The following is a 26,057-nucleotide window of genomic DNA, read 5'->3' as shown; positions in this document are numbered from 1 at the left end:
GAAAAACTTGATTTGTCCCAAAATATTCACTCTGTTTTGTCTTTTTGTTAGTAATCTCGTGTTTTTCAATTTTTGGGGTGATTTTCACCCCTTTAATAGGGTATACCAAAAGTTTGTTAATTTTTTAAATACAATTTACGTATTTTAGTCTTATTTTAATTAATGTTTTAAAAAAATTAGATATACACTGGCCGCAAAATTTATGTAAAATTTAAAATTTCACTTTTTTTTTAAATAATTTTTTTTCAAAATTGATTACTAATAGTGATAATTGCTGTCATTTTTATCTCGGGTTTTATAGTTGGTTTTGACAGAGTGTTTTGTCTTCTTGAATACTGATAATAGTCAGTGTTCATTGTGGCATACAGTCAATTAATTTCATGACCTATTATTTAGTTAATGAAACTATTAGTTCTGAAGGCATTGCTGAATGTTGCCACAAAGTTTACAATTGTTGTTTCGAAATTTTGGTTCAGAGTTGTTGTCTCCATAAGCCTTTTTTGTCTGGGTCACGACATCTGGGACACTTGTATATTCTATAAGGCACTAAACTAAAAAATTCAACGTTTTTTGTATATTGTAAATTTGTCAAGAAGTCAAAACCTATCCATGTTTTGAACACTTCAAGGAATATTAAATCTTTCGAAAATGTGAATACCGTCAAAGGACATTAACTCCACATTCTCAAAAATTGTTTATTTAGTTTCAATATGAACACGTAATTTTAAAATACTTTCATCTTTTAGCCAAACACTTCAATTAGATAAAAATTTCAAAGTCTCGTATAAGAAGTACCTGCACACTCTCAACTGACAACAGTTCAAACATGAAACTCGTCGCGGTTATCTTTGTACTTATCTCCCTGACATCAGCTGCTCCAAAGGTAAAATCAACGAAAAATCCCCCAAATTGTCACATTTCCAACAGGTGCGACCTTTGAAGTACCGCAATTTGTTCAAAGAGCCTATCAAACTTGTCATCTTCCACGGACCGAGAATCATCGGAGGACAAGAGGTTGCACCTCATTCAATTCCGTGGCAGACATTTCTTGAAATTTATAGCAAAACTGAAGGATGGTACTGTGGAGGCTCGCTCATTTCGGAAAAATATGTTGTAACGGCTGCACATTGCATTGATGGGTAGGTTTAGAACAGTATTTATTGATGATTTCGCTACTACGAAGTTCGAACACTAAAAATTTTGTTTTTGTAGAGCTCATCAAGCATATGTGACTTTGGGAGCCCATGCAATCCTCGAATCTGAACCATCCCAATTGGAAAAAGTCAGTCAAGCGTTTATCATCCATGAAAAGTACGATAGGGCTACAATAGAAAACGACATCGGCGTTATTAGTCTCCCAGAAAACGTGGTCACGTCTTCATCTATCAAGCCAGTGAAGTTACCATCAACTGAATATAATTTCACGGGAGAATTTGGACGAGCTAGTGGTTGGGGGTTGACCAACGCGGAAGACAACAGAGTTTCTAAAGTTCTTATGTACATAGACGCGAAAATTATTGATAACAATGAATGTGAAGAAACTTTCGGTTCTCTTAACGACTCCGTTTTGTGTGCTAATGCAAATGGTGGTACCATTTGTGGAGGAGATGCAGGTGGTCCGTTAATATTTAGTGATACTCTTATTGGCATTTCGTCATTTGGGTTGCAAAATTGTCCTACAGGGTATCCGATAGGTTTCAGCAGAGTTAGTAGCTTTGTTACGTGGTTGGAAGCAAATACTGACGTCTCACCAGATTAGTCATGGTGTTTGTTTCGTGATAAATAAATTTCGCAAGTTTGATATTTTATCATTGCAACCTGAGCAGTTGTTACTTCCGATACCTTTATCAATTGAGGCAACATTTGGCAGTTTTGCAAAATTTTGAATGTTTACAAGTTCTGTTCAGAGCCTCCGGGGCTGCAAATGGAGCCACAGCCATAGAAATCCATAGTTAGTTTTCATCAATTTTACATATGGAAAAAGTTTACTGAGTAAACTCTAGTGAAAAAAATACGAAAATAAACTGCCAAATTCAAAAGGACATGCCAATGTTTCATTCTAATTGTAAAAGGAAAAAGAAGAATGCGAAACATAAATATACAGGGCGAACTCCACCAAATTTACAAACCTGAAAGGAGGCAACATTTTTAAAGTGGTGGCTAAGTACTAAAGCTTTGCTTTTTATGAGAAGAAATATTTAAAATTTGTTAAAATTTTTACTGCAGGGGTATATTGTGTTTAATGCCAGGCTCACTAAAAAGTTGGAAATAAAAACAAGTTGTAAGAGATGTTTTATCGGAGTTGCATTCTTAACATGTTTAATAAACTTTAATTTTGAAATTTTTGATGCCACTGCAATCGAATTTTGTTTTGTCCATTGACTAATTTTTTTTAATATTCCTAATTATGGATTTCACAATATAATAACGAGACAAGGTGGCCCTCGGAATTCTGTAGATCTCGCTTCTTTCGTGAACCTCGTTTTTCCATGGTGTTGGATTTTAATTTGGGATTGCTTATTTATTAAATCCACAGAATTCCAAGGACCACCTAGTTAATAGTATTTAGTCATTTAACATTTAGAAAAAGAAATGTTAAGATAACTTCTTATTTTGTGTTTTTCGATTCTTGATAGAAATAATTACACATGGCAAAATGTAAATTTTCCTGATAATTTTAAAATGAAAAAAAGAATAAAAAGTATCTTTTTCAAGGGAAGAAATGTGTTATTCGTCTCAGTAAATTATGAGTTCAGGCGTACTAACTGCTCAAATAAATTTTCAAACATTAATTTATAATAAAAAAAAGGACAAGTTTACAAGCAAAAAATTGGGCTGGATTCAACGTAGATATATTTTTTTTCTATTTATTTACCCAAGATTGCACGATTTATTAGGTATTTCTTTCGAAGATATTATGCATTTTGTAAAATAATTAATATTTAAACAAATGTACAAGATTAGAATTTTTTACCAAGTTAGCGTCCTTTATATTGACTTATCAAATGTTCATACCAATTTTGTGTCATTCTATGAAAATATGCTTCTCATTTATTTTGAATACCGCATCTCAAGGTCATAATTTGTGAAAATTGTGGGGTTTTTACGGCAAATTTGAGAAGATTAATGCATTGGATTGAACATAAACGAGTACTTGAACACCCAAACACCCGTTTGTGATTCAATTTAATACATAAATCCTATCAAGTTTGACGTAGATCTCCACAATTTTCACAAATTATGACCTTGAAATGCGGTATTCAAAATAAATGAGGAATAGAGTATAAATTATGAAAAAGCATGTTAAAAACCTGTTTTTTGCTTTAACTACAATACAAAAAAACTGAATTAAGTTATAACATGACATCCTCCCTACAAAATGAAAAAAATACACAGTTTGATATAAATTGATTTGATATTATATGAAAAAAGTAGCAAAAAAAGCGAAAAAAAAAAAAGATGTAAGCAACCATTGATATTGTCAACTAATTTAGTTTCTGTCATCAACTGTCAGTCGCTAAAATAACCGTTTTAAAGATGCAAAAACAGAAAAGACAGTGTTTATCCGTTCTGAAGGATATTTCTGCTATTTTATTCTTAAATTCTTTCCTTACTGTTTGTTCTTGCCCTTGACAATTGGTATTCTTCGTTGTTTTCTATATTTGTATTTGCAAGGTATTTCTTTAATATTTGTTTCTTGTCTTTTATTGTTAATTTTTCGTTGTTTGTCTACTAACACTAATAATAATTTTTTACTATTTTTCCTCTCTTTGTAAAGATTCTGATTGAGGTACCGTCAGAAATTGTCTTTAATTTGTGATTCTTTCAGTTTACACCTCTTTCATTATTGTTTATGCTCTTTACCTTGTCCCACATTTCTTAATTATTTATTATTGATTTTTCGTTTCGGTTGGTAAATTCTCTGGTAATTTTGTGTATATTCGGTGTGGCTAATTTTTGTCTTTAGGTCATTGCCTAGGTACATACAGATACCATAATATTATTTTCAAAATATTCCCAATCCATTTCGATCTAATCAACATTTTTGATAAAAACAACTTTTTAAAAAAACTGTTGCCAGACAGGGCGACTATATCGAATGTTCACTGTATGATATAAAGATTTAATCATTAAATATGAAACATGTTGAAATATTTCGTTGGATAATTTGAACAAAACTTTGAATTTGTGCTTGATTAGTTATATATTATATATAGTTTATTCGTTGCTTGCTAATAATTGTTATTTATTATTATCAAAATTACAATTTATTCCCCAAACACCAAATTTGACAAAAAATGCATTTTTTGCCAAATTTGGTGTTTGGGGAATAAATTGTAATTTTGATAATTTGTCAACAACACCAAGAATTGATCCAATAAATTTTCTTTGTTATTTATTATGTTAAATGTAATAAATTCTGTTAAAAAAATTACCATTGAAATCGTTGTATTTAATTCTATATTTAACTACATATTTATTTTACTATGTTAACATGAAATAATCGTTGATTAATTAATTAATTAATAATCAACGATTGAACATGAAATAATCGTTGATTAATTAATTAATTAATAATCAACGATTAATTAATTAATTAATAATCAACGATTATTTCATGTTAACATAGTAAAATAAATATGTAGTTAAATATAGAATTAATTAATTAATTACATCCAAATTTTAATGTTATTTTCATTGGATGTACCAAAACCAAAATTTTACGAATAATTAAAATAAAAGTGAAAATAAATACTTGACAACTTGAAAACTTTCCTTTTAACGATTAGATAATAATAGATGTAATTCTTAATTAAAGTTTATAAGCAGTATCGTGGTTATGCAACCAATCTTATAACGTTTAACACAACCAGTAGATAGGAGTCCTCAGATAAACAATATTTATTTTGGGAGAGATCGTCATGCGCTTCCATGGTCACCACACAGAGATTAGATATGTTAAGTTAACCGCTAACTTCTATCAGCTGTCGTAATAATTTCTTCTACTACATCACCGTTTATTTGGCTGTAATTATAAATCAAAAGGGGAATATCAAGACATTTACCTACAAAATCAAGGTAAGTGAATTTTAATTCTATTTTAATTATCATAACGTCTGAGACAAATTGTATTGATAGTTGTATTGGATGTTTCATTTAATTTTCCCCTTTAATTGTCTTCTTGGACACGATATTTTAAATATTCTGGTTTCATTAGGAGACATCAGCGCGTAATTTTAGCTGTTGTTGATGTTTTCTTGGTTTATTCGTGTACTGTTTCCATTTGAATATCTATTTTACTTATTTTATTTTTTGTGTAGTTAGTAGAAAATAAATTCGATGCACCCACATACGTTAGTTTTTCATGGATCACTAGACATTAAATTTATTTGAACAACTTCAAGACACGTGGTCGAAGGAGGTGCCAGTTCAGGTTCACATTTGCCATCTGTATTGCTGTCGGTACCCTCCCTTGCTTTCAGGGGCGCGAGTTCTGGAACACCTTGTATACAGAATTCGTAATCCAAAGAAAAAACGCAACAATTCTGAACCAAACTCTCGAAACAAAAATTTTCAAGCTCAAAAAATAATCGAGTTAAGACAAAAAAACGGTAGCCAATCCGGAAGCTGAACAGAATTTGAAAATCGGTAACGATGGACCATACTATCGTTCATTGGTCAGACTCTCGTTGCCTAGGAAATTGGGATGGCCTTTTACTCCCCCTCTAGAATAAGCTTTCAGGATTGGTTGGTAATTGTTTATCCTTTCTCGAAAACTATATTCGTATCAAAGAAGGCAGTCAACAATAATTATGATTTGCATAGATTTTCATTTTTTTTAGAACTTTTAGTTTTTCTGATATATTTTGAATCTTTATAACCATAACGACTTTAATATTTTAAATAAACCTGAAAAAACAAACTCTTTGGTATGTTTTTTTACCTATTTTTCAAAGTTCAAAATTATTTTGAATTTGTCGCGCAGTGTATAATTTATTTTTTTAAACAAATACTTGTTAAAATATCTCATTTCTCATTTGCACACGTCCGAAATGATCAAAATTGACCTTTACATGATTTAATAAACGCTTTTTTAAACTACACTTTCATACTTGACTAATGGATTACATCATAGAAATAAATCTTTAATAAAAATTAAACCTCCTATTCGTATACAAAATTAAGTTACTTTCAAAATCGGTCAAAAGAAATGGAAATAGATGAAACTCTTTTGTCTGCAAAATTGCAAAATTATATTTAATATTTTTGTTCTATCAATAATGTTACAGAATTGTATATTGCTTTGGATATTTTTTAACACATTTTATCCAATGTGTCATATTAATACAATCAAGTCTTGTAAGTTAACTATACCTCTTTAAAATAAGTCTTTAAAAAAACCACTTATACCAGAAAAAACTATTGATTTATGAATCATTTTTAAAATAGAAATAAAAAGACATTGTTGATTCATACAAACTTAACAAGACCGAATAAATTAAAGTTTTCCCACAATGAGCGTTTCAGTCGATTAACACTAGATGGCGCCCCTTTGCAATTTTCGCAAATACAGGGTCCGGTAGGACTTGTGGTCCCCCAAAAATCGTCTTTAATTTTAGAAATAAAATTTTCAAAGTACGCTCGTGAACAAAGCTCTAAAAGCTGACACAAAAATTAGTTATTAGGCGACCCCTACAAAACATTTTAGTTTTTGTTGTCAAAACAGACAAAAAATGACCGTTTTCTATCGCCATCTATTAATGATTTTTTTTATCTTAGATCATGACACCGACTTTACCCCCAGTTTTATAATAATTTAGATAAAATCAAATCGACAAACTGCTGTCTAGTGCAATAAAGCACTAACTTAGTTCAATGGGAAAATCAAGAATCATGAAACTTTTCAGCCACAACTACACACCAAAAGAAAATTGGATCATCCACGTCAATCTGATAAATTGCAATGTTTTTTTTGCAACTAATCCAAATTTTGCAGCAACTTGGAAGTATTTCATTTCGTTAGATAAATCCGAAGATGCTCTAACTGCAAAAATAAAAACCATCCTTTGGAAAACCAAGAAAATGCACTTGTTTCTTGATGGTTTAGATGAAATGGACAGCAGCTTTGTACCACTTGTTTTGAAATTTGTCAAAAACATTTTGGATGACGGAGTGTACGTTTGGGTTTCGTCAAGAGAAAATTTGCGACAACAAATAACTGACACACTGCACGTGATTCCAGCCAAAATAAAACCTTTGGATCAAGAACAACAAACAAGATTTATTACCGAGAAACTCACGACTTTCAATGCTGAACAGATAGAAAACATTATCGCTGCGATTTTTAGTAGCACCGATCTTAACAACAGTCAAGATTTACTAGGAGTTCCGCTACAGCTGCATATTATAACCGAAATGTTCTTATCTAAACCAGAAATTTATAAAAGTCTCCACCAGAAAAACATGTTCGTGTTAACTCGGATGTACGAACATTATTTTCAAGGCCAACTTGAAAATTACTTTAAAAAAGTCGTCTCTGAGGATCTACTATATCATCTTCGATCAAGCAGAACCAGGATCTTGAAGGAGTATGAGAGAGTTGCTTTGGATAGTTGCTTAGACAGATCAGACCTCGAAAAGCTTTACGTAGACGACGAAACCGGGGAATTTTTGGACGATTTAAAAAGAAATGGAGACAGGTATGGAATTGTCACGGTTAGTGAACATGACGAAGTTACTTTTAACCATCAAACGTATGCCGAATTTTTTGTCTGTGTGTGGTTTAAAAGAAATACAAAGAGAATTACATTGCTGAAGGAGAAGATATTTTCTACTCGATATGAAAATATACGACTCATGTTTGATTTGATGATGGCTGAAGATAATCCTTTACATTTGGCTGTGATTTACAAAAGTGTTGAACATGTCAGACGGCACAAAGACGAGCTTCACATTAAAGACAAATGTGGTCGGACAGCTTTACACTTGGCATCTTCCTACGGAATGAAGTATCCTGAGAACGTGATGGAGCAAACCTTTGAAAGAAGAGAAAATGCACAATGGTTGGAAATCATGGACATTGTTGCACAGGAAGACACCACTTTAACTGAGACTAACGATGGTTTATTCGAGTTTGATGTGATAACTTATGCTCTCAAATCCAACTGCTTGTATTCTTTCGAAAAATTTTTGGAAAAAAAACATAAGTTTGAAGAAATAAAAAATGCTCTCTATACTGTCTACCATGTGGACACAATAGCATACTACGCTGCCAAATTTGGATACGTAAACCTATTAACTCATTTGGTTCAACAAAATCCCACACTTATAAACCAACAATTGGTTGATAGACAATTTTTGCTTACACTAGCAGTGTTTGGCTGTCAAGGTGATGACTATACAACTCCTAGAAAAGGAAACGTCGCTGTTGCAAAATTACTTCTTGAAAAAGGAGCTAATGCTAACCAAGAACTCTGGAACTCTTTATCACTTTTAGATCACTCTTGTCGCCTTGGAATACAAGACATGCTAATGATTTTATCAGATAATGGAGCTAGATGTTCTAATGGAGACACAGTGTTACACCGCTTGGTAGCACCGATGGATATCGAGCAACTAAAATCCGTAATTAGTACGTCCACTTTAGACATAAATTTAACAAATAAAAAAGGAACAAGTGCTTTTCAACTCGCTTGCAAAAATGGTAATTTCGAGGCGGTAGAGACACTGCTTGAAAATGGAGCAGACCATCAGCATTTGGACAATACTAGCCAAAGTGCTCTACACTATTCTGCGAGGAATGTCGGATTGAATCGACAAGTAATAAACTTACTTTTAGACAAAAAACTCAATATTGACGCTCAAGATAACAATGGACATACAGCATTACACTTGGCGTGTCTACATGGCTCATTGCCAAATTCGATTTTATTACTTCAAAGAGGAGCTAATCCAAAAATTCGAAACCGCAAGAGCGAAACTGCGTTGCATTCTGCAGCAAGGCATCCCAATTCTTCCCTAATACTATGGTTAATAGAAGAACACCACCTAGATGTGAATGACAAAAATTCCGATGAATTAACAGTTTTTCATTTGGCGTGCCAATCAAAATCTCTATATAACCTCCAAATTGTTTTAAATTACGATATTGATTTAACAATCGTTGATCCGGATTATCAAACTCTGTTACATTATGTGGTAAAGTTTATTAATGAATTTGACAATTACTTAATTCAACGTTTGTTGTGTCGTATTGATATTAACGCGCAAGATAAAAACGGAAGGACAGCTTTACTTATAGCGTGTAGAGAAAATAACTTGGAAGGCATAAAATTGTTACTTGACAATGGTGCGGACGTGAATATTCCAGACAAAATGGGTAAAACGGTGTTACACCACGCCGTGGATGAGGAAGACCCAAATACGGATTTAATTAGGTTGTTGCTCTCCAACGATGCCAACATCAATGCGAAAAATTCTTCAGGTGCGACAGTTTTACACTTGACGTGTGCAAATTGTGACTACGAACTACTAGAGATCCTAGTTGATAATGGCGCTGATCTCTTTGCGTTAGATAAAGATTCGCAAAATGCGTATTTTTATCTTGTGGATAACGAAGAAGTGGACGAAAATATAATCAGATTGTTAATAGAGCATAAAGTTGATATTAACCACAGGAATATATTTGATGTAACACCGCTAGCTGAAGCAATTGCTAATAACCACGAAGAACTTGAACAACTTTTGTTAAAATATGGAGCTAAAAACTCAGAAGAGACGTCGACATTTCTTCAAGACTGCAATACGGGAGAGTTCGAGAAAGTTAAGAACTTTCTTGAAACTCGTGATTGTTTTAACATCGTTGATAAAGACGAAGACAATGGTTTACATTACGCTTCGTTGTCGGAGCAAGACAATGAGAAAATCATCAGATTGTTGATAAACAAAGGCTTTGACGTAAATGTAAGAAATCGCAGTGGAGAAACTGCGTTACATCGTGCATGCGAAGTTGGGAATGATGCAAATGTGGAAGTTTTGATTTGTAATGGAGCAAAAGTAAATGCTTTGGACGATTTTGACAACACTCCTTTGCTTACAGCATTGTCTGAGGAGAACTCAAATCCAAAATTCGTCAATTTGTTATTACGCAATGGCGCAGTTGTTAATCTTCCAAATAAAGATAAAAACACTCCTTTACATTTTGCTTGTGAAGAAGGGGTCATCGAACTTGTTCAAGAGTTGCTTAACAGAGGAGCTGATATAAATGCTTTGGATGGAGACGGTTGTAATTCGTTACATTATGTTTCATGGGGCCTAGATGAGGGTACAAAATTAACCCAACTTTTGCTGGAACGAGGCAGTGATGTAACTTTTAAAAGTAAAAGTGGGTTCACTGCTTTGCATTACGCAAGCGCAAATGAGAATTTAGAACTAGTAAAGTTTCTGGTGGATGGACATATCGATATTAATGTCCCAAACAATGAAGGTGAAACGGCTCTTCACTTGGCTTGTAAATGTGGCGACCTTCAAGTGGTAAGGCTGCTAATAACAAATGGTGCTCAAATAACTGGTACAAATGACAAGAATCAAACAGCATTACATTACGCAACTTTCGAACACAATTCAAGTACAGACCTAATTGACCTGTTACTAGAAAAACTAGACATCGATTGGTGCGATCATAGCAATTCAACGCCTTTACATCATGCATGCGTCAATAACAACCCGAAAATTTGCAAGTATTTACTTGAAAAAGGTGCTGATGGAAACATTCGGAATAATCTAGGTGAAACTGCATTACATTTGGCTTCTTTAAGCGGACACAAAACAATAGTAGAATTGTTATTAAAAAAAGGTTTTGATCCAAATGTTAAAGATTACGATGGGGTGACTCCGGTACATCTTGCATGTTTTAATGGAAAAATTTGGACGGTTCAAACTTTAGTTCAAAAGGGAGCGAATATTAACTGCTTGGATAAATACAGTCAAACCCCTTTGCATTTTGCTGCAAAATCATTGTACAAAAATACAAAAGTAATCAATTTTTTGTTTGACAAGGGTATTGATTTCAATGCTAGAAATGCAAATGGAGATACAGCTCTAGAGTTGGCACTTAAGCTGAAGAACAAAAACGTTTATATACTGCAAGAAAAGATAGCTTCTTGAACTATGAGTGAGTGTGTATGTTAAGTAATGAAAAATACCTCTAAATTCTTCTTTGTTTTAGGTTCTGCATTATAACGAAAAATGGTGGTGTGGAAAACACACTTCTTTATTAATGATCTGAAACTGAAGATTTGGGACTTCAGCTGATGATCCAAATAAAACTTAACAACATATTAATATACAGAGAAAGAAAAGTTAAAAGTTGTAATAATTTTAGTTATTGTCGATGTTAGATATTACATTGTAATGGGTATTTTTAGGATGATAAGATAATAATAAAAATAATACCCTATATTTCCTTTGCATAAAAAAAAACAGGAAACGTCAAAAAAAAAATATCAATGGTTAGATTTTCTGAAGAAATGCTGCTCATAAAGAAAATTTGCAGTAATGCTGCACATATTTTCGATGTATTTTGTCCCTTACAAACCTCAAATATTCCTCTAAAAATATCATTTTTAGGTTCACGCCATACTTGTTTTCAGAATTCTACTTGAATTCGACAAGTCTGGTTGCGTGAAAACTCCTGTAACGAAAGGTCGTCGAAAAAGTAGATTACAATCCGAGGTGGGAAGTCCTTCATTCTTCTCGAGAGAAAGATAGTTTACCGAGGCGACAGCCGAGGTGAACTATTTCTCGAGAGACAAGAACGGAACTTCCACCGAGGGTTGTATACGATTTTATTCACAATCATAAATAATAAAATTTCTTAACAGATGAGTTGTGACAATCAAGAAACTTCAATAATTTGACTCTTTAGGAGTTCCAAAAAGGATAAAATCTGAGCACAAAAGGTTTACGATTCTTCACGCAGGTACTGCAAGTGGCTTTTTAGAAAATTGCGATCTCATGCTAGGTTCTGGTATGGAACATAGAGATTATCACAAGAACATGAATGCCAAAATATTTACACAATGGATAGAACAACAGTTACTTCCAGCCTTGATAAAACCAAGACGTTTAACCAAGTAACTCGGAAAATGTCACAGCAGGTGCTTAAGATTTTTGCATAAGGAGCAGAGTCAGCAAGCATGACATAACCGGGTCACTTGGTCAGCGGTAACTAAACATACTGTTGTAACACATAATTAGTTTAGTAGGGAAATTAGCATAATGTGAACAAATGATTTAGAATCTCTGTTGTCGAATAAATTATTAATTGCGTATATATTGTGAATAGTTTTGGTAATAAATTTACTATTGAACTTAACCCCGAGTTCTTTACTCACTCCTGTTTGATCACAACACTGAAGTATTGTCCATGAGACGTGAGATTGCGTCTGTGATCGGACAATTGAATTTCTTGTCGTTTTTTATAAAATTTGCTTTCAACTGCAGCTTTTCTGACCTTCGAAAATTTCCGACCAAAATGTCTAACTCGCCATAACCTCAAACCTGATCTACGGAGATTTTAATATAGGTATTATGACATTCTATGTGATTCTGTTTAATTAATTGATTATACTAATCGTTTATAATTTTACATATTTGTATTTTAAATGAGTTCAGAAGGAGATCCAGGGCCATTTAAGTCCAAACGAAAATGCGATCAGAACTTGGAAAGATGTTTACGTCGACCACCTCATGGAAGTTCAGAAGACGCGAATAATAAACAAGAGAGTATAGTTGCTAATTGGATAGCTCACACAGAAGAAACATCAAATGAACTAGAAGTGTTGAATTTTACCGGAAAACGGCAAATGTTAAAACCACGTCCAGGACTTTTTTGCCATACTATTCGACAACGACTTTATGGAGTTTATAATGGAAGAAACAAACACATATGCTGTGACTGTTTTATCGACCAGTTTGTCAGCAAATTCAAGAATTAGCGGATGGAAAAACCTTAGTGTGGATGAACTAAGAGTATTTTTCGGTCTACTGTTCCACATGGGTTACCATTCAGTTATCTAGAATACAAGATTATTGGAAAACCGATCGCAGGAAGAGTGCAAAAGTAAGCTCATTCCACTGTGGTGCTATATGGAAGTTAATAAAGCGATAACCAAGGAAAAAAATAAGTTAAAAACTGTGAAATGCGATGACCTCTGTTCAGTAGTTTTTCCTAGCTCATCAAAAAATCGCCGGATAGTACCTAGATATTGCATGCATTCAAGATCACTTTAAAGTATTGCAGTTTTATTATTATAAAACCTCGTAAAAAATCTAAATTTACTCTTCCAAGTTACTTAGGAAAAAACTTGCAGATTCACAAAATTATTATCAAACTGATATACTTTTGCAACTCAGCTAAAGCTATATTGCACCTATAAAACTTGGTAACCGCAAATAATTATCTGCATTCTTGAGATTAGTTTAGGGTTTTTAGGCGACAACGAATCCCTAATAAATCATGTTTGTTCGATTCGATCTTGAAGAAAAAATAATCAGGTAGCTGAACCGTTATTTACAACTCGAAATCTTCGTCTTTTGTGAAGTGGTTAGCTTTTACACAATGGTAGAATTCTATGACAATCATATAGTCAAATAAAAAAAAGGTTTTTATTCATACGGCACAGCTTCTGATGGTGAATGCATATAAATTATACAATCCCATTCTGGAGACAGAATGTTGAATTTGTATGACTTTAGACTCTGTATTGTAAAGGGACTTTTACCAGTAAAACTGCCAAGTCAAATGGTTTCGACAGAAAAACATGTACTTTCTGTAATAAGCAAAAAATGTCAAAACAAAGAAAATTTTCAAAGGACAAAACGAAAACGCTGTCGCTTATGCATCAAAGAAGGAAAAGGAAGAAAACTGACCATTTATCACTGCAATAATTGTAAAGATAAGCCAGGGATATGTGAGCAATGTATTGACAAATATCATAGATTATTGTAGTGTTTTCATTTTAATAAACTTTTTTATACGTGCTAATAAAATTGGCAGTTGTTGCTTATGGTTTTAATTTTTCGAAAAAAACACTTTATGTTATTTCTTGTTTTTTATTCTTTTTTTTACATGAAACAATGTTAATTACTGTCTTATTAATACCATTTAGAACTAAAACGAAAAAAAAATTAGTTGGCTTCTGGCAACCACTAACTATTTCAACGTGGCACTGCTGGTAGCGAACGTGTTAACGAACAAAATGCTTTGCGTTGTTAAGGTTATTTTGTGCATATCAGTGGCGCCGAGAAAGGTCCAGGTTTTGGAATTTTTACCTTTACCTTAAAATTAATGAAAATCACCGAAAACGTCTACGTATTTTTGTAAAGCAGTGATTTTTTTCCGCTTCTATTTCGAAATCACCCTGTATGTATATGAAATCAGGTAACTTAAAAGTATATTCTCAATTGATGCATTGACATTAATGGCCGATGAAGGGATATTTATAGTCGATCGGGGATTTCGGGACTTCGTAGCCCATATTTAAAATAACAAAAAAATCTAATATTTATGCCCAATTTATTGGCAAAGAGGCAAAAACAATTCACCACGAACGAGGCTAATGCTTTTAGAATGGTGACTTTTATAAGATATTTGTTGAAGTCAGCAAACGGGTGTGTCAAAAAAAATTTTTTTTTTCGAAACGTTATATCTAATAATCATTTGCCCAATTTAATGGATTTTTCAAAATGTGATGTGCGCTAATTAATGAATCTGAGCAACTCAAAGATAAAATTAATCGAGCCGTGCACAGGTAGTTAAACACTATAGATATGAAATGAAAACAACCTTCACCAGTACACAGATTAATGTGTCCCAACAATTTGCAACAAATGGTTGAGCCAGAATGTTTAGACACCAGATCAACCCCTTAAGAAATTCGGACTTCAAAATTTTGACTTTGGCAAAGTTTCAAGGCAAAATATACGTGGATCCCTTATTTTGTGTTAAAATTCACAAAACCAGACGAATTATTCAAACTTGCATTCAATCGAAATACGTTAAATCTAAAAAACATCAATGCTTTTTGGGTTTTGATTCAAGTAAACAAGGGCATAAAGCAAGTTATTGGCAAGTACTTTTTATTCTTTTTTTATTTCATTATAATTATTGAATTGAACGTATTCTAAAAATTTTTGTTTTAGGTTATTTTTGTAATTGTAATTCAGCTGCTCGCTTATTGCGATATTAGTTCGCCAGAAATTAATCCAAAAAAGCGTCACTTTTTCAAAAACATAATTAATGCTATAAAGTAACTCTGAATTTTCAGCAAATGAAGAAAATGGTGGAAAACTCAACTTGTCTTGTTCCATTTTTCACCAAAAGGATGAAGATGATATTGAAATGTGAATTAAAATATGTGGTATCGAGATATTAAATTTTTCTTAAAAATAGTCTAGTCCCTAAATTTTCGTGTTGAGCTCCACAGTTTTCACAACTTCTGACCTTGGAATGGGGGATTCAAAATAAATGAGATTGTCGCATCTGACGTTTATCGATTTAATTGATAAAATCTTCGAATTTAGCAAACCCAAATAATAAGGAAAGTAGTACAAAGAAATAGCAAGAAAAAATTGCAAAAAAAACGGGAAAATACGATTCAGTTAAAGCAAAAAATTTAATGTTTTCAAATAAACACGTTCAGTTTTAAACTCGACTAATCCAAAAGATTAAGATTTTATCTCAGATAACAATAATCGAGTTAAATTCGATATCGTTGCCTAAACAAAGAGACGATAAAACGTTAGTAATTGGTTGGTACGCACAGGCCAGCATAAATTCTATTCAAAGTGAAAAAAAACGAACAAGAATCATGTATTTACAACCGAAATTCTGGGGTGAGTTGAATATTACCCATCATTTCACGACTAAAATTGATAACATTGATCAATTTATCAAAAACCTTATAATTATTTTCTTTTAGTTTTTTAAACGACCCGGCACAACCGACAAAGGTAAAAACTATGAAGACTTGTTGATCGCTTTTTTGGCACTAGACTTGACTCTAATTGACGACGTCACAAATTTTTTCTTATCATCAAACGATAAAAAGTTTGGAAATTTCGATGACGTTGTTGTCAGAATTGTCTACAAAAATAATAACTAAAAACCATTTGGCAGCAACGACAAACGATTTTAGTCTACAGAAATACTAGCAATCGTACGAAAAAATTCAAAGCGAGTTTGGAAACGCTGACTCGTACTGAGTTTATATACTTGCGGTGTCTTTGAAAAGTCCCAAATTTCTATTTGTCTGATCACAAAGATCTTAAAATGGAAGCAAAAGTAAACCACATTAAGCATCTTCTTGACACTTCTGATCAAAGCTTGGTTGGTTGATTTCTCGGGATAAGATAAGAAGCTACAGAAATTTTTCGAGCATTTTCTGTTTCTTCCCAACCAGAAGAACGTGGAGGAACTTGGTTGATGAGAACTTCACTTTGACTGACATGATGAGATATTGCATTAAAGAAAAAATCAAGTTTGGACATTTTAAGATAGTGTCAGGGGAACAAAGTGACTTTTTTAATGAAACGTTACAACAAAGCAGAAGATATAAAAGCTCAGCAATACGAAATTCTTGCTCTAAAACGTATCTGTTTGAAGAAGATCTAAAAAATATACAAACATCATCCTGAACAAGGCCAGAAAACCAAAAATCGACAAAGGCAAAATTATAACAAATAGTTGCGGGGAGTACTTTGTTGCATCTTGGTTTTCTAAGAACTTCAAAGAAGTAACTAACTTTGAAGACTTTACAACGTATTTTAAAAACGGTGAGGTCGCTGAAAGACTAAAGGCAAAAGGAGCGGATGTTGACATAGTCGATGTTAATAGAATCAGTCCAAAAATATTATAAGATTTACTTTGAACCAACTCTTTTAATAACATGGATTTTTACGATGGTAAGTTTTCATTATGAACATTTACAAACTATAAATGTTTTTTTTTTTCAGAAGAACAACATCAAGCTTCACGGTTTGAAGTGCTTATTTGTGCCATGCCTTGGTTCAAACTGTTTGAACTGATCTAGATTCAATTAAAAATGAAATTAAGTTTTTGTTTTTCAACTCCTTTCTGGGATTTTAAAGCAGCAAATATTCATGTACCAATTCTGGTATATAATTTTCTCTCCCATTTCAGTATAACAATTAATGGTAAAATCAAAACTCTTAACTTTCTTAAACATTTTACTAATCAAAATCCTACAACAATCTCACAGAACCAAATTTTCCAATTGAAAGAAATTGATAACCCATTTAAACAATTATTATTCAAATTTTCTAATTTAATTAAATTTGACATTAACAGACCCACAAAACATATCACATTTTACAAAATTCAAACTGCAGATCCTGCCAAATGCCAATTTCTGCCAAATGTAGAAAAATGAATCCTAAACAGCTTTCTTTTCTAGAACAACACATTAAAGAGACTTAAATTTAGATAAGTGTATTTTTGGGAAAACAGAAATTGATTTTCTTGGTCACCATGTTTCAAAAAATGGATTTTTATCTCAATCTTTAAAAATTAAAGCTATTATAATTTATCCAGTTCCACAAACCCAAAAACAATTAAGACATTTTTTAGGTCTAATTTTAAACTTTTTAATTTTAAATGTATTATTTTTTTGGGTCACATGCGTATTTTTAACTTGTGGATGTTTTATAAATTTTAACCATAAAAAAAATGACTTTGGACATGAAAAATGTACTTTTTCGTTTTTGGAAAAATGTACCGTTTCAAAAAAACAATTTTTTTTTGAAAGATAATAGGAAAATTGATTATCTAAGTGATAATAGGGGCTATTCTGTATCGAGTCTGTTAAATTTAAAGGGTACGTTAAAATAGTCAGATTTAACGGTGCGGGGTTTAAATAGCTATTCTGTATCATGAAATAAACGTAGTTCGTTAAAATGGAGAATTTTAACGTACGTCTGTTAATTCGATTGTGAACGAGCCCTAGTGGTATGTTTGCGCGTGCGCATTTTGTGATTTTCACTACTATCATCGAGAGAAATGAAACTAATGAGAATGACAAATCGTAAATAATATTAAAAAAAATATTTGAACAATGTATAAACGTAACTGGAAACTTGAAACACATTTTTTGGTCATTTTGGTCCAACATCAATATTTAGGAATGTAGAAAATCCTTGCATATTAAAAGTTTAGGTCAAAGATAATAAAATGCAAATTTATTTATTACCAAAACGTGCAGTTTTTTACTTAGTTTTATTTATTACAAATAGGTAAATTATTTGCGAACATTACTTTGTCGATATCTTTTTGAAACTATTTTAATGAGTGTCTAGAATGCATTTCTGTAATTTTTAGAACATGACCAAGTCGCTATCCATCGTATAGAGCTCTTAAATAAAAATCTAATGTGAAAATGCATTTTACAATACTAATACAACATAATATTACTATTTTAAATTGTTTATTAGAATCAAAGGGTTTTATTTAAATTTATTTAAATAATCGGAACAATTTGAATCATAAATTATTTATTCGACGAAGAAAATGGCTCGCTTTAATTGCTAATTCAAATTAAATTTCATGTTTTATCTGAATATAAAAATTCATTCAATAATAATTAAAGTAACTTCAAATTTCACCTCATACATGTGATTTCTTTGTTATCAAAAATTTATCAAATGCATCAAATTTGATGTAATTGCATTTGAAGAATTCAACAAAATTCATCTTATTTCGTAACATTTATTAAATAACCTCGAAACCAACTGTCAAAGTGAATCTAAAAGCACCCTGTTAAATTTAAAGGTTGGCCTCGGCTTGCCTTTAAAATAAGCAGCTTTTTAACGTACTTCGGTTAAAATTTTAACGGACTTCGGTGATACAGAATAGGAATTTCACTTTAAGGGACCTTTATAATTTTAACATACCTTTAAAATTAACAGACTCGATACAGAATAGCCCTTATTATTGACTTATACAGTGAATATATATTTGCATAGATTCCATAGAATCCATCATTTTGTGTGTTTGTTCACTTTTAAAATGATATTTATTGATTTGCAAGTTTATCATATTTTCACTTTGTAATTAAATGTTTTTAAATCTACTGAATTCAATCTTCCAATTTACAAAGTTTTACATCATTTTCAAGCAAATTGCATTATTGAATTTTAATTTAGGCCTAAAAATTGACTGGGGTCTGGCAGACCCCACCAGACTAATATCGTCCGGCTGAGCTAGCAGACTACTGGAAGGTTAAAACCACTTAACAATTTAGTTCTTCCTGGTAAATCCACATCAAAACTTGTGTTCATTTAAATGCTAGTGAAGTTCAAGTATTTAATGAAGCTAAAAATGCACTTGCAAAAGTAACTCACCTAAGAAATAATTCGAAAATTTCAATTGCATGTGATTCCTCTTCAACTTGCATTGCAGGTGCTTTACAACAATTTTATAAAATTTCTTTCTAGTACGGAACAAAAATAGTGTTTTTTAATTATTAACAATTTACTTTAGTATTTAAAAAATTAAAATTTTAGATATTGGATCGAAGGTCAAAAGTTTACTATTTTTACAGATCATAAACCTTTATGTAATGCCATTAAAAATCATCTGAAAATTATTTACTTCGTGATTTCAGACATTTAGAATTTATTTCTCTTTTTACAATTACAACAGATATTCAACATATTAAAGGAGAAACTAATATTCCCACAGATGAATTAACAAAAACTTGCCTCTTTAATGATTCAATAAAAATTGATTTCAAAGCAATAGAATGTGCTCAAAATGACAAATAAATGATGAACTTAAAACTTTGTTAGAATACCCAAATTTTGATTTTGCCTAAATAAATATTAAAGGTGATATAATGTTATGGGTAGACAAAAGCAATAATTTGTTAAGACCATAAATTCCTTAACAGTTTAGATTTTTAATTTTTGAAAAAATTCATAGTTTGGCTCGTCCAGACATAAAATCTTCTCAACCTTTAATTTGTAGACGAATTGTAGTCAAATATGCAGAACGATATAAAAAATGGGTTAAATCTTGCAATAACTGTCAAAGAAGTGAAACAACAAAACATTCATTTTTACCATTTCAAGCTAGATTGTAGATTTGAACAAATTTATTGAGATATTGTTCACCTTCCTTTTTATGACGAAATAGTTATTTACAGTCGCTTGTGGTAACTTACATTTTACAGCGCAAAATCAGTGCTTTAGTTATTGAGCGCTGTAAAATGGTTAACGCACGAAAGTTGTAATAGGGGCTATTCTGTATCGAGTCGGTTAAATTTAAAGGGTGGTTAAATTTTAAAGGTCCTTTAAAATGAAATTCCTATTCTGTATCAGCCAAGTCCGTTAAAATTTTAACCTAGGTACGTTAAAAAACTGCTTATTTTAAGGGCTAGTCGAAGCCATCCCTTAAATTTAACAGGGTTTCTGTTTGACAGTTCGATGCTTGATATTTTTATAAATATTGCAATTATAACATAATTCTTCCACAAATTTGTTGCAACTCAAAAATGGCATTGGATGGTTTAATACATTTGATAATTATGCATGATGAAGAAGATCGAATACGAAGGTAAAATTAGAGGTTAGATTATAAATGTTTACCTAAAGCTTAAATTATTTGCAGAAATGAAGTTCGTATAAAACACTGACACTTGAGAGATTCAAGCGATCCATTTACATTGCCGGATAAATTATTTATAAAATTGTTTAATTGTTGGACCAACTCTTCCCATTTGTTTTCAAATCTCTTCAATTCAACAGCATTTCTGGCTCTGCCCTCAATTAAGAAAGGATGTTCCTCCAAATATGCAATTAAACCTTCTTTTTGTTTTTTGGTAATTCTTGGAGCTCTCGACATATTTATTTAAACTTTTAAACAAAGTAAGGTAGAGGATCAACTAGACGCACCAAGCACAACCACAGTAATGAACACAAATTCTAGATCAAAATAACTTACCTTCTTGTAATAAAATAAGATGGAAAGAAAATCAGCACGTTTCGATTATAAATATTTTGCATATTATTATCTTTGACCCAAACTTTGCCTGCTCATGGGTTTTTCGAAGTACATCTTGAAGCCAGATGTTGCATCTAAAGGTGCTATCAAACCAGAAACAAGAAATTTTCATTTTTTGTAGCGTTTATACGTTTGTAACAACGAAACAAATATATTTATTTTTTTATTTGCTTCGTTTGAATTTAAGTCGATGTCACATAAAGCGCACGCGCACGATCACAACAGCCTACTTTCGGGTCCGAAAACCTACCACCATGGCTGGTTCACAATCGAATTAACAGACGTACGTTAAAATTCTCCATTTTAACGTACTACGTTTATTTCATGATACAGAATAGCTATTTAAACCCCGCACCGTTAAATCGGACTATTTTAACCTACCCTTTAAATTTAACAGCCCCTATTAGGGGCTATTCTGTATCGGGTCTGTTAAATTTAAAGGGTAGGTTAAAATAGTCCGATTTAACGGTGCGGGGTTTAAATAGCTATTCTGTATCATGAAATAAACGTAGTACGTTAAAATGGAGAATTTTAACGTACGTCTGTTAATTCGATTGTGAACCAGCCATGGTGGTAGGTTTTCTGACCCGAAAGTAGGCTGTTGTGATCGTGCGCGTGCGCTTTATGTGACATCGACTTAAATTCAAACGAAGCAAATAAAAAAATAAATATATTTGTTTCGTTGTTACAAACGTATAAACGCTACAAAAAATGAAAATTTCTTGTTTCTGGTTTGATAGCACCTTTAGATGCAACATCTGGCTTCAAGATGTACTTCGAAAAACCCATGAGCAGGCAAAGTTTGGGTCAAAGATAATAATATGCAAAATATTTATAATCGAAACGTGCTGATTTTCTTTCCATCTTATTTTATTACATGAAGGTAAGTTATTTTGATCTAGAATTTGTGTTCATTATTGTGGTTGTGCTTGGTGCGTCTAATTGATCCTCTACCTTACTTTGTTTAAAAGTTTAAATAAATATGTCGAGAGCTCCAAGAATTACCAAAAAACAAAAAGAAGGTTTAATTGCATATTTGGAGGAACATCCTTTCTTAATTGAGGGCAGAGCCAGAAATGCTGTTGAATTGGAGAGATTTGAAAACAAATGGGAAGAGTTGGTCCAACAATTAAACAATTTTATAAATAATTTATCCGGCAATGTAAATGGATCGCTTGAATCTCTCAAGTGTCGGTGTTTTATACGGACTTCATTTCTGCAAATAATTTAAGTTTTAGATAAACATTTATAATCTAACCTCTAATTTTACCTTCGTATTCGATCTTCTTCATCATGCATAATTATCAAATGTATTAAATCATCCAATGCCATTTTTGAGTTGCAACAAATTTGTGGAAGAATTATGTTATAATTGCAATATTTATAAAAATATCAAGCATCGAACTGTCAAACAGAAACCCTGTTAAATTTAAGGGATGGCTTCGACTAGCCCTTAAAATAAGCAGCTTTTTAACGTACCTAGGTTAAAATTTTAACGGACTTGGCTGATACAGAATAGGAATTTCGTTTTAAAGGACCTTTAAAATTTAACCACCCTTTAAATTTAACCGACTCGATACAGAATAGCCCCTATTAAGCTTTTTAGCCGAAAAACTTTTAATTGAAATATGTAATTGGGTTTTTTAAAATTCATGAGAACTATCACATGACATTTATAAATTTCGTCACCTGTCAATTCTGTCAATTCTGCAGTAGGTCCACAAAAAGTACACAAGATGGTGCTGTATTAAAAAATGTTTTAATATGACTTTAAAAATAGAAATATTGTCTTAATTAATATAATAATTTAGGTAAATACCCCTTTGATGATCAATCTTTATTGGAAAACGACAATACCGCCCTGGATGCTTAAATAACTATTGGGAAAAATCCAATAAGAATCTACATAACAAAATTCAAAAAGAAAAGATACTAAATCAATTCAAAAAAATTGTCTTGGAATGTGTTCAGAAGTTTATTATTATTACTATTATTAGAACCTATTATAGACCCACTAATGTCTAGTTTTATCTAGATACATAGTCTTTTCCTTATCACAAAAACGTCTGTTTTCCTCATCCAATTTTATTTATTGCAATAATAAATTGATCACCACTAATACATTATGTTATATCCCCATATCAATTCAAAATCCTTCAAGTAAAACACATCTCTGACATTGTTTTCACCATGAAGAAGCTTCTAGTGTTGTTGATTCTGTTCAAACCGACAATAAGTGACGACAAAGTATTGAGAGTTGAAAAAAGTCATCAAGCAGGCATTGTTCTTTCGAGAAAGATGTTTGTTATTAGATTTTTTTACATCGGATAGCAACGCCAATTTGATGATTCTTTAAATTATATGTACCATACCTCTTTTTACACTTTTTTTTTAGTACGAAACTCGCATTATTGGAGGAGAAGAAGCTTACATCAACAAATACTTCTTCACTGCTGCAATTACAGTCCAAACCAATACAAGTCGGTTCTTCTGTGGCGGCGCGATCTTCACAAATCAGTGGATAATCACTGCCGGACAATGCGTTTATGGGTATCCTAAAAATTTTGGTTTCATAGTTTGGTGACACTGAAAAAATTATCAAAATCAAACGTTTCACATTCAGTGTCATCAAAATGTTATTGAAACTTGGTAGTAAAAGTATGTACTTTTCAGGGCTACTCTTTTTACCATAAAACTAGGCTCGGTGCACCTTGAAAAAGAGGACCCAAATCGAGTAACACTTGCGACCTCTGAGTATATTTTACACCCGGACTTCAATGCTTTGACGTTGGAAAATGACATTGGTTTGATTAAATTGAGAATTCCAATAGAATATACAGGTAGGTGGGATTTAAGTTGGTAGTACTGGAGTTCAAAGACATTATAGATTATATAAGGCCTCTCATTCCTCTTGCGACGCACGAATTACCTGCCAAAACGAATCTGAGGATTATTGGATGGGGACAAACCAGCGATGGTAAGTGACTTTTTTTATATCGGGTGGTCTATTAAAAATGTTTTTACGGTAGAAAATGCATCTTGGTTATTAACTCACACTATTTTATACGAAAAATCGATGTTCGATTTTCCGAATTTATCACAGACTAACGTTTTCAATGAAACATCACCAACTTTGTTAGTTAATTTTTAAACTTTTTTTTTGTTTTTGTTTCCGTTAGAAGTTTTTTTTAGGATGTGTATACAGGGTGATTTTGAAATAGAGGCGGGAAAAAAATCCATTAAAGCTTATTGTTATTATGTACATGCTACGCCAATGATTACTAAGGTTACTAAGGTTACAATGGATAACGAACAAAATGCCATGCGTTGTTGTTAAAATTATTTGGTGCATATCAGTGGCGCCGAGTAAGGTCGGGATTTTGGAATTTTTACCTTTACCTTAAAATTAATAAAAATCACCTACGTATTTCCGTGTTTTTTTTCCGCTTCAAAATCACGCTGTATTTACTAAAATCATAAGTTTTCAATTTCTGGTAAGCCAACTAAAAAATAAAAAAAATCGTGCAGGCATAAACTATAGGCCCCATGCAAACGTGTGTCCGAACTTGACATAAAAACGTCAAATAATATACACATGTTAGGAACTGATAGATATCAAGACATACGTTCGCAGACTATTAACCAACTAAATCATTCCATTGATCACCTTGTACATATTTTTTAATACAGTAAACATTCGATATAGTCTCTTTGAAAACAATTTTTTTAAAAAATTGCTTTTATCAAAAATGATTATATCGAAATGGCTAGACGATATTTTAAGAATAATATTATGGTATCTCTATGTATATGTAGACACAGAAAAGACAAAGAGCTTGCCTAGGCAATGACCTAAAGATAAAAAATAGTCACTTTATACACCGAATATAGATAAAATAACCAGAGAATTTATCAACAGGAACGAAAAATCAATAATAAATAATTAAGAAATGTGGGACAAGGTAAAGAGCGTAAACAATAACGAAAGAGGTATAAACTGAAAGAATCACAAAAGAAATACCTTGCAAATACAAATATAGAAAACTGCGAAGAACACCAAATTGTCAAGAGCAAGAACAAACAGTAAGATAAAACAAGAAAAGGAAAGAACATGAAAAAAATTTAAAAAAAATTAACAGAAACATCCTTCAGAATGATAAACTGTCTCTTTTGTTTTTGCATCTTTAACGGTTATTTTAGCGACTGACAGTTGATGTAATTATATCGAATGACAGAAACTAAATTAGTTGACAATATCAAAGGTTGCTTGTATTAAAAGCTTCTTATATCAAAGGTGACGATATCGAATGTTCACTGTATATATATTTTTCAACTGTCAACAGGCAACTCATCATTGACCGATGACCTTCAAGAGGCAACTGTCAGTTCCATTAGAAACGAAGAGTGCAAGATTTATTACGGAAACCAAATTACTGATAAAATGGTTTGTGTTGTCGGCAATTACAACGAAGGAGCTTGTCATGTAAGTTATGTCAAACTAAGATGCAAAGTGTACAATACAGTAGTGACAAGAAGAAAAACTTGATTGCATTATAGTTACTTCCGGTTTTTTACGTTTGCAGAAGACCGGAAACTTAGTGAAGCGACATTTCGAAAATGTAGGCTAGATGTCGCTATTGTTTTACACTGTGGTCATAACAGAAAAACCAATTCATTTCAACTTTCAAAGCCCACTTATATGTTGTGTCAATTCAAACTGTTATTTTAGGGAGATACCGGTAGTCCTTTAATCGACAGTTATAGCAAATATTCTGCGATCCACGTTGGAATTGCAAGTTTTGTGAGCGGAAACGGATGCGAAAGTACTGATCCTTCTGGATATACAAGGATGTATGCTTATGTGAATTGGATATACAAGGTTACCCGCGCTTGAAATTGCATAAAAATAATATGTTACTGATTTATTTGTTTCTCTTTCTTTTTAAAATTACCAGCCGCAACTGAATTTCCACTTGAC

At 32.1% G+C, this 26,057-nt stretch overlaps 3 protein-coding genes across 3 annotated transcripts; all 3 read left to right on the top strand.

Annotated features, from left to right (window-relative positions):
- Positions 1 to 801: 801 nt before the first annotated feature.
- On the top strand, positions 802 to 1,817 carry LOC148166856 (brachyurin-like). Its single transcript, XM_088048403.1, has 3 exons — positions 802 to 883; positions 928 to 1,139; positions 1,213 to 1,817. Exons 1-3 carry the CDS (start codon positions 827 to 829, stop codon positions 1,757 to 1,759), a joined length of 816 nt encoding a protein of 271 aa, XP_087904529.1. The 5' UTR covers positions 802 to 826; the 3' UTR covers positions 1,760 to 1,817.
- Positions 1,818 to 4,968: 3,151 nt separating this feature from the next.
- On the top strand, positions 4,969 to 26,004 carry LOC148166854 (brachyurin-like; the record flags this gene model as incomplete). Its single annotated transcript, XM_088048392.1, has 6 exons — positions 4,969 to 5,079; positions 23,475 to 23,629; positions 23,753 to 23,919; positions 23,967 to 24,056; positions 25,423 to 25,562; positions 25,809 to 26,004. Coding segments are annotated over 6 exons (828 nt in total), but the record flags the coding sequence as incomplete, so codon positions are not given.
- Positions 6,993 to 11,458, top strand: LOC148166855 (uncharacterized). Its single transcript, XM_088048400.1, has 2 exons — positions 6,993 to 11,173; positions 11,228 to 11,458. The coding sequence occupies exon 1, from the start codon at positions 7,084 to 7,086 to the stop codon at positions 11,164 to 11,166; it is 4,083 nt and encodes a 1,360-aa protein (XP_087904526.1). The 5' UTR covers positions 6,993 to 7,083; the 3' UTR covers positions 11,167 to 11,173; positions 11,228 to 11,458.
- Positions 26,005 to 26,057: the final 53 nt, after the last annotated feature.

Source organism: Gnatocerus cornutus, unplaced genomic scaffold, assembly GCF_029298725.1.
Source record: "Gnatocerus cornutus isolate USDA-ARS CGAHR unplaced genomic scaffold, icGnaCorn1.1 Chromosome12, whole genome shotgun sequence".
In the NCBI taxonomy this organism is placed as follows: domain Eukaryota; kingdom Metazoa; phylum Arthropoda; class Insecta; order Coleoptera; family Tenebrionidae; genus Gnatocerus; species Gnatocerus cornutus.
The sequence above is the reverse complement of the archived record's forward strand: the minus strand, read 5'-3'. Positions and strand labels throughout refer to the sequence as shown.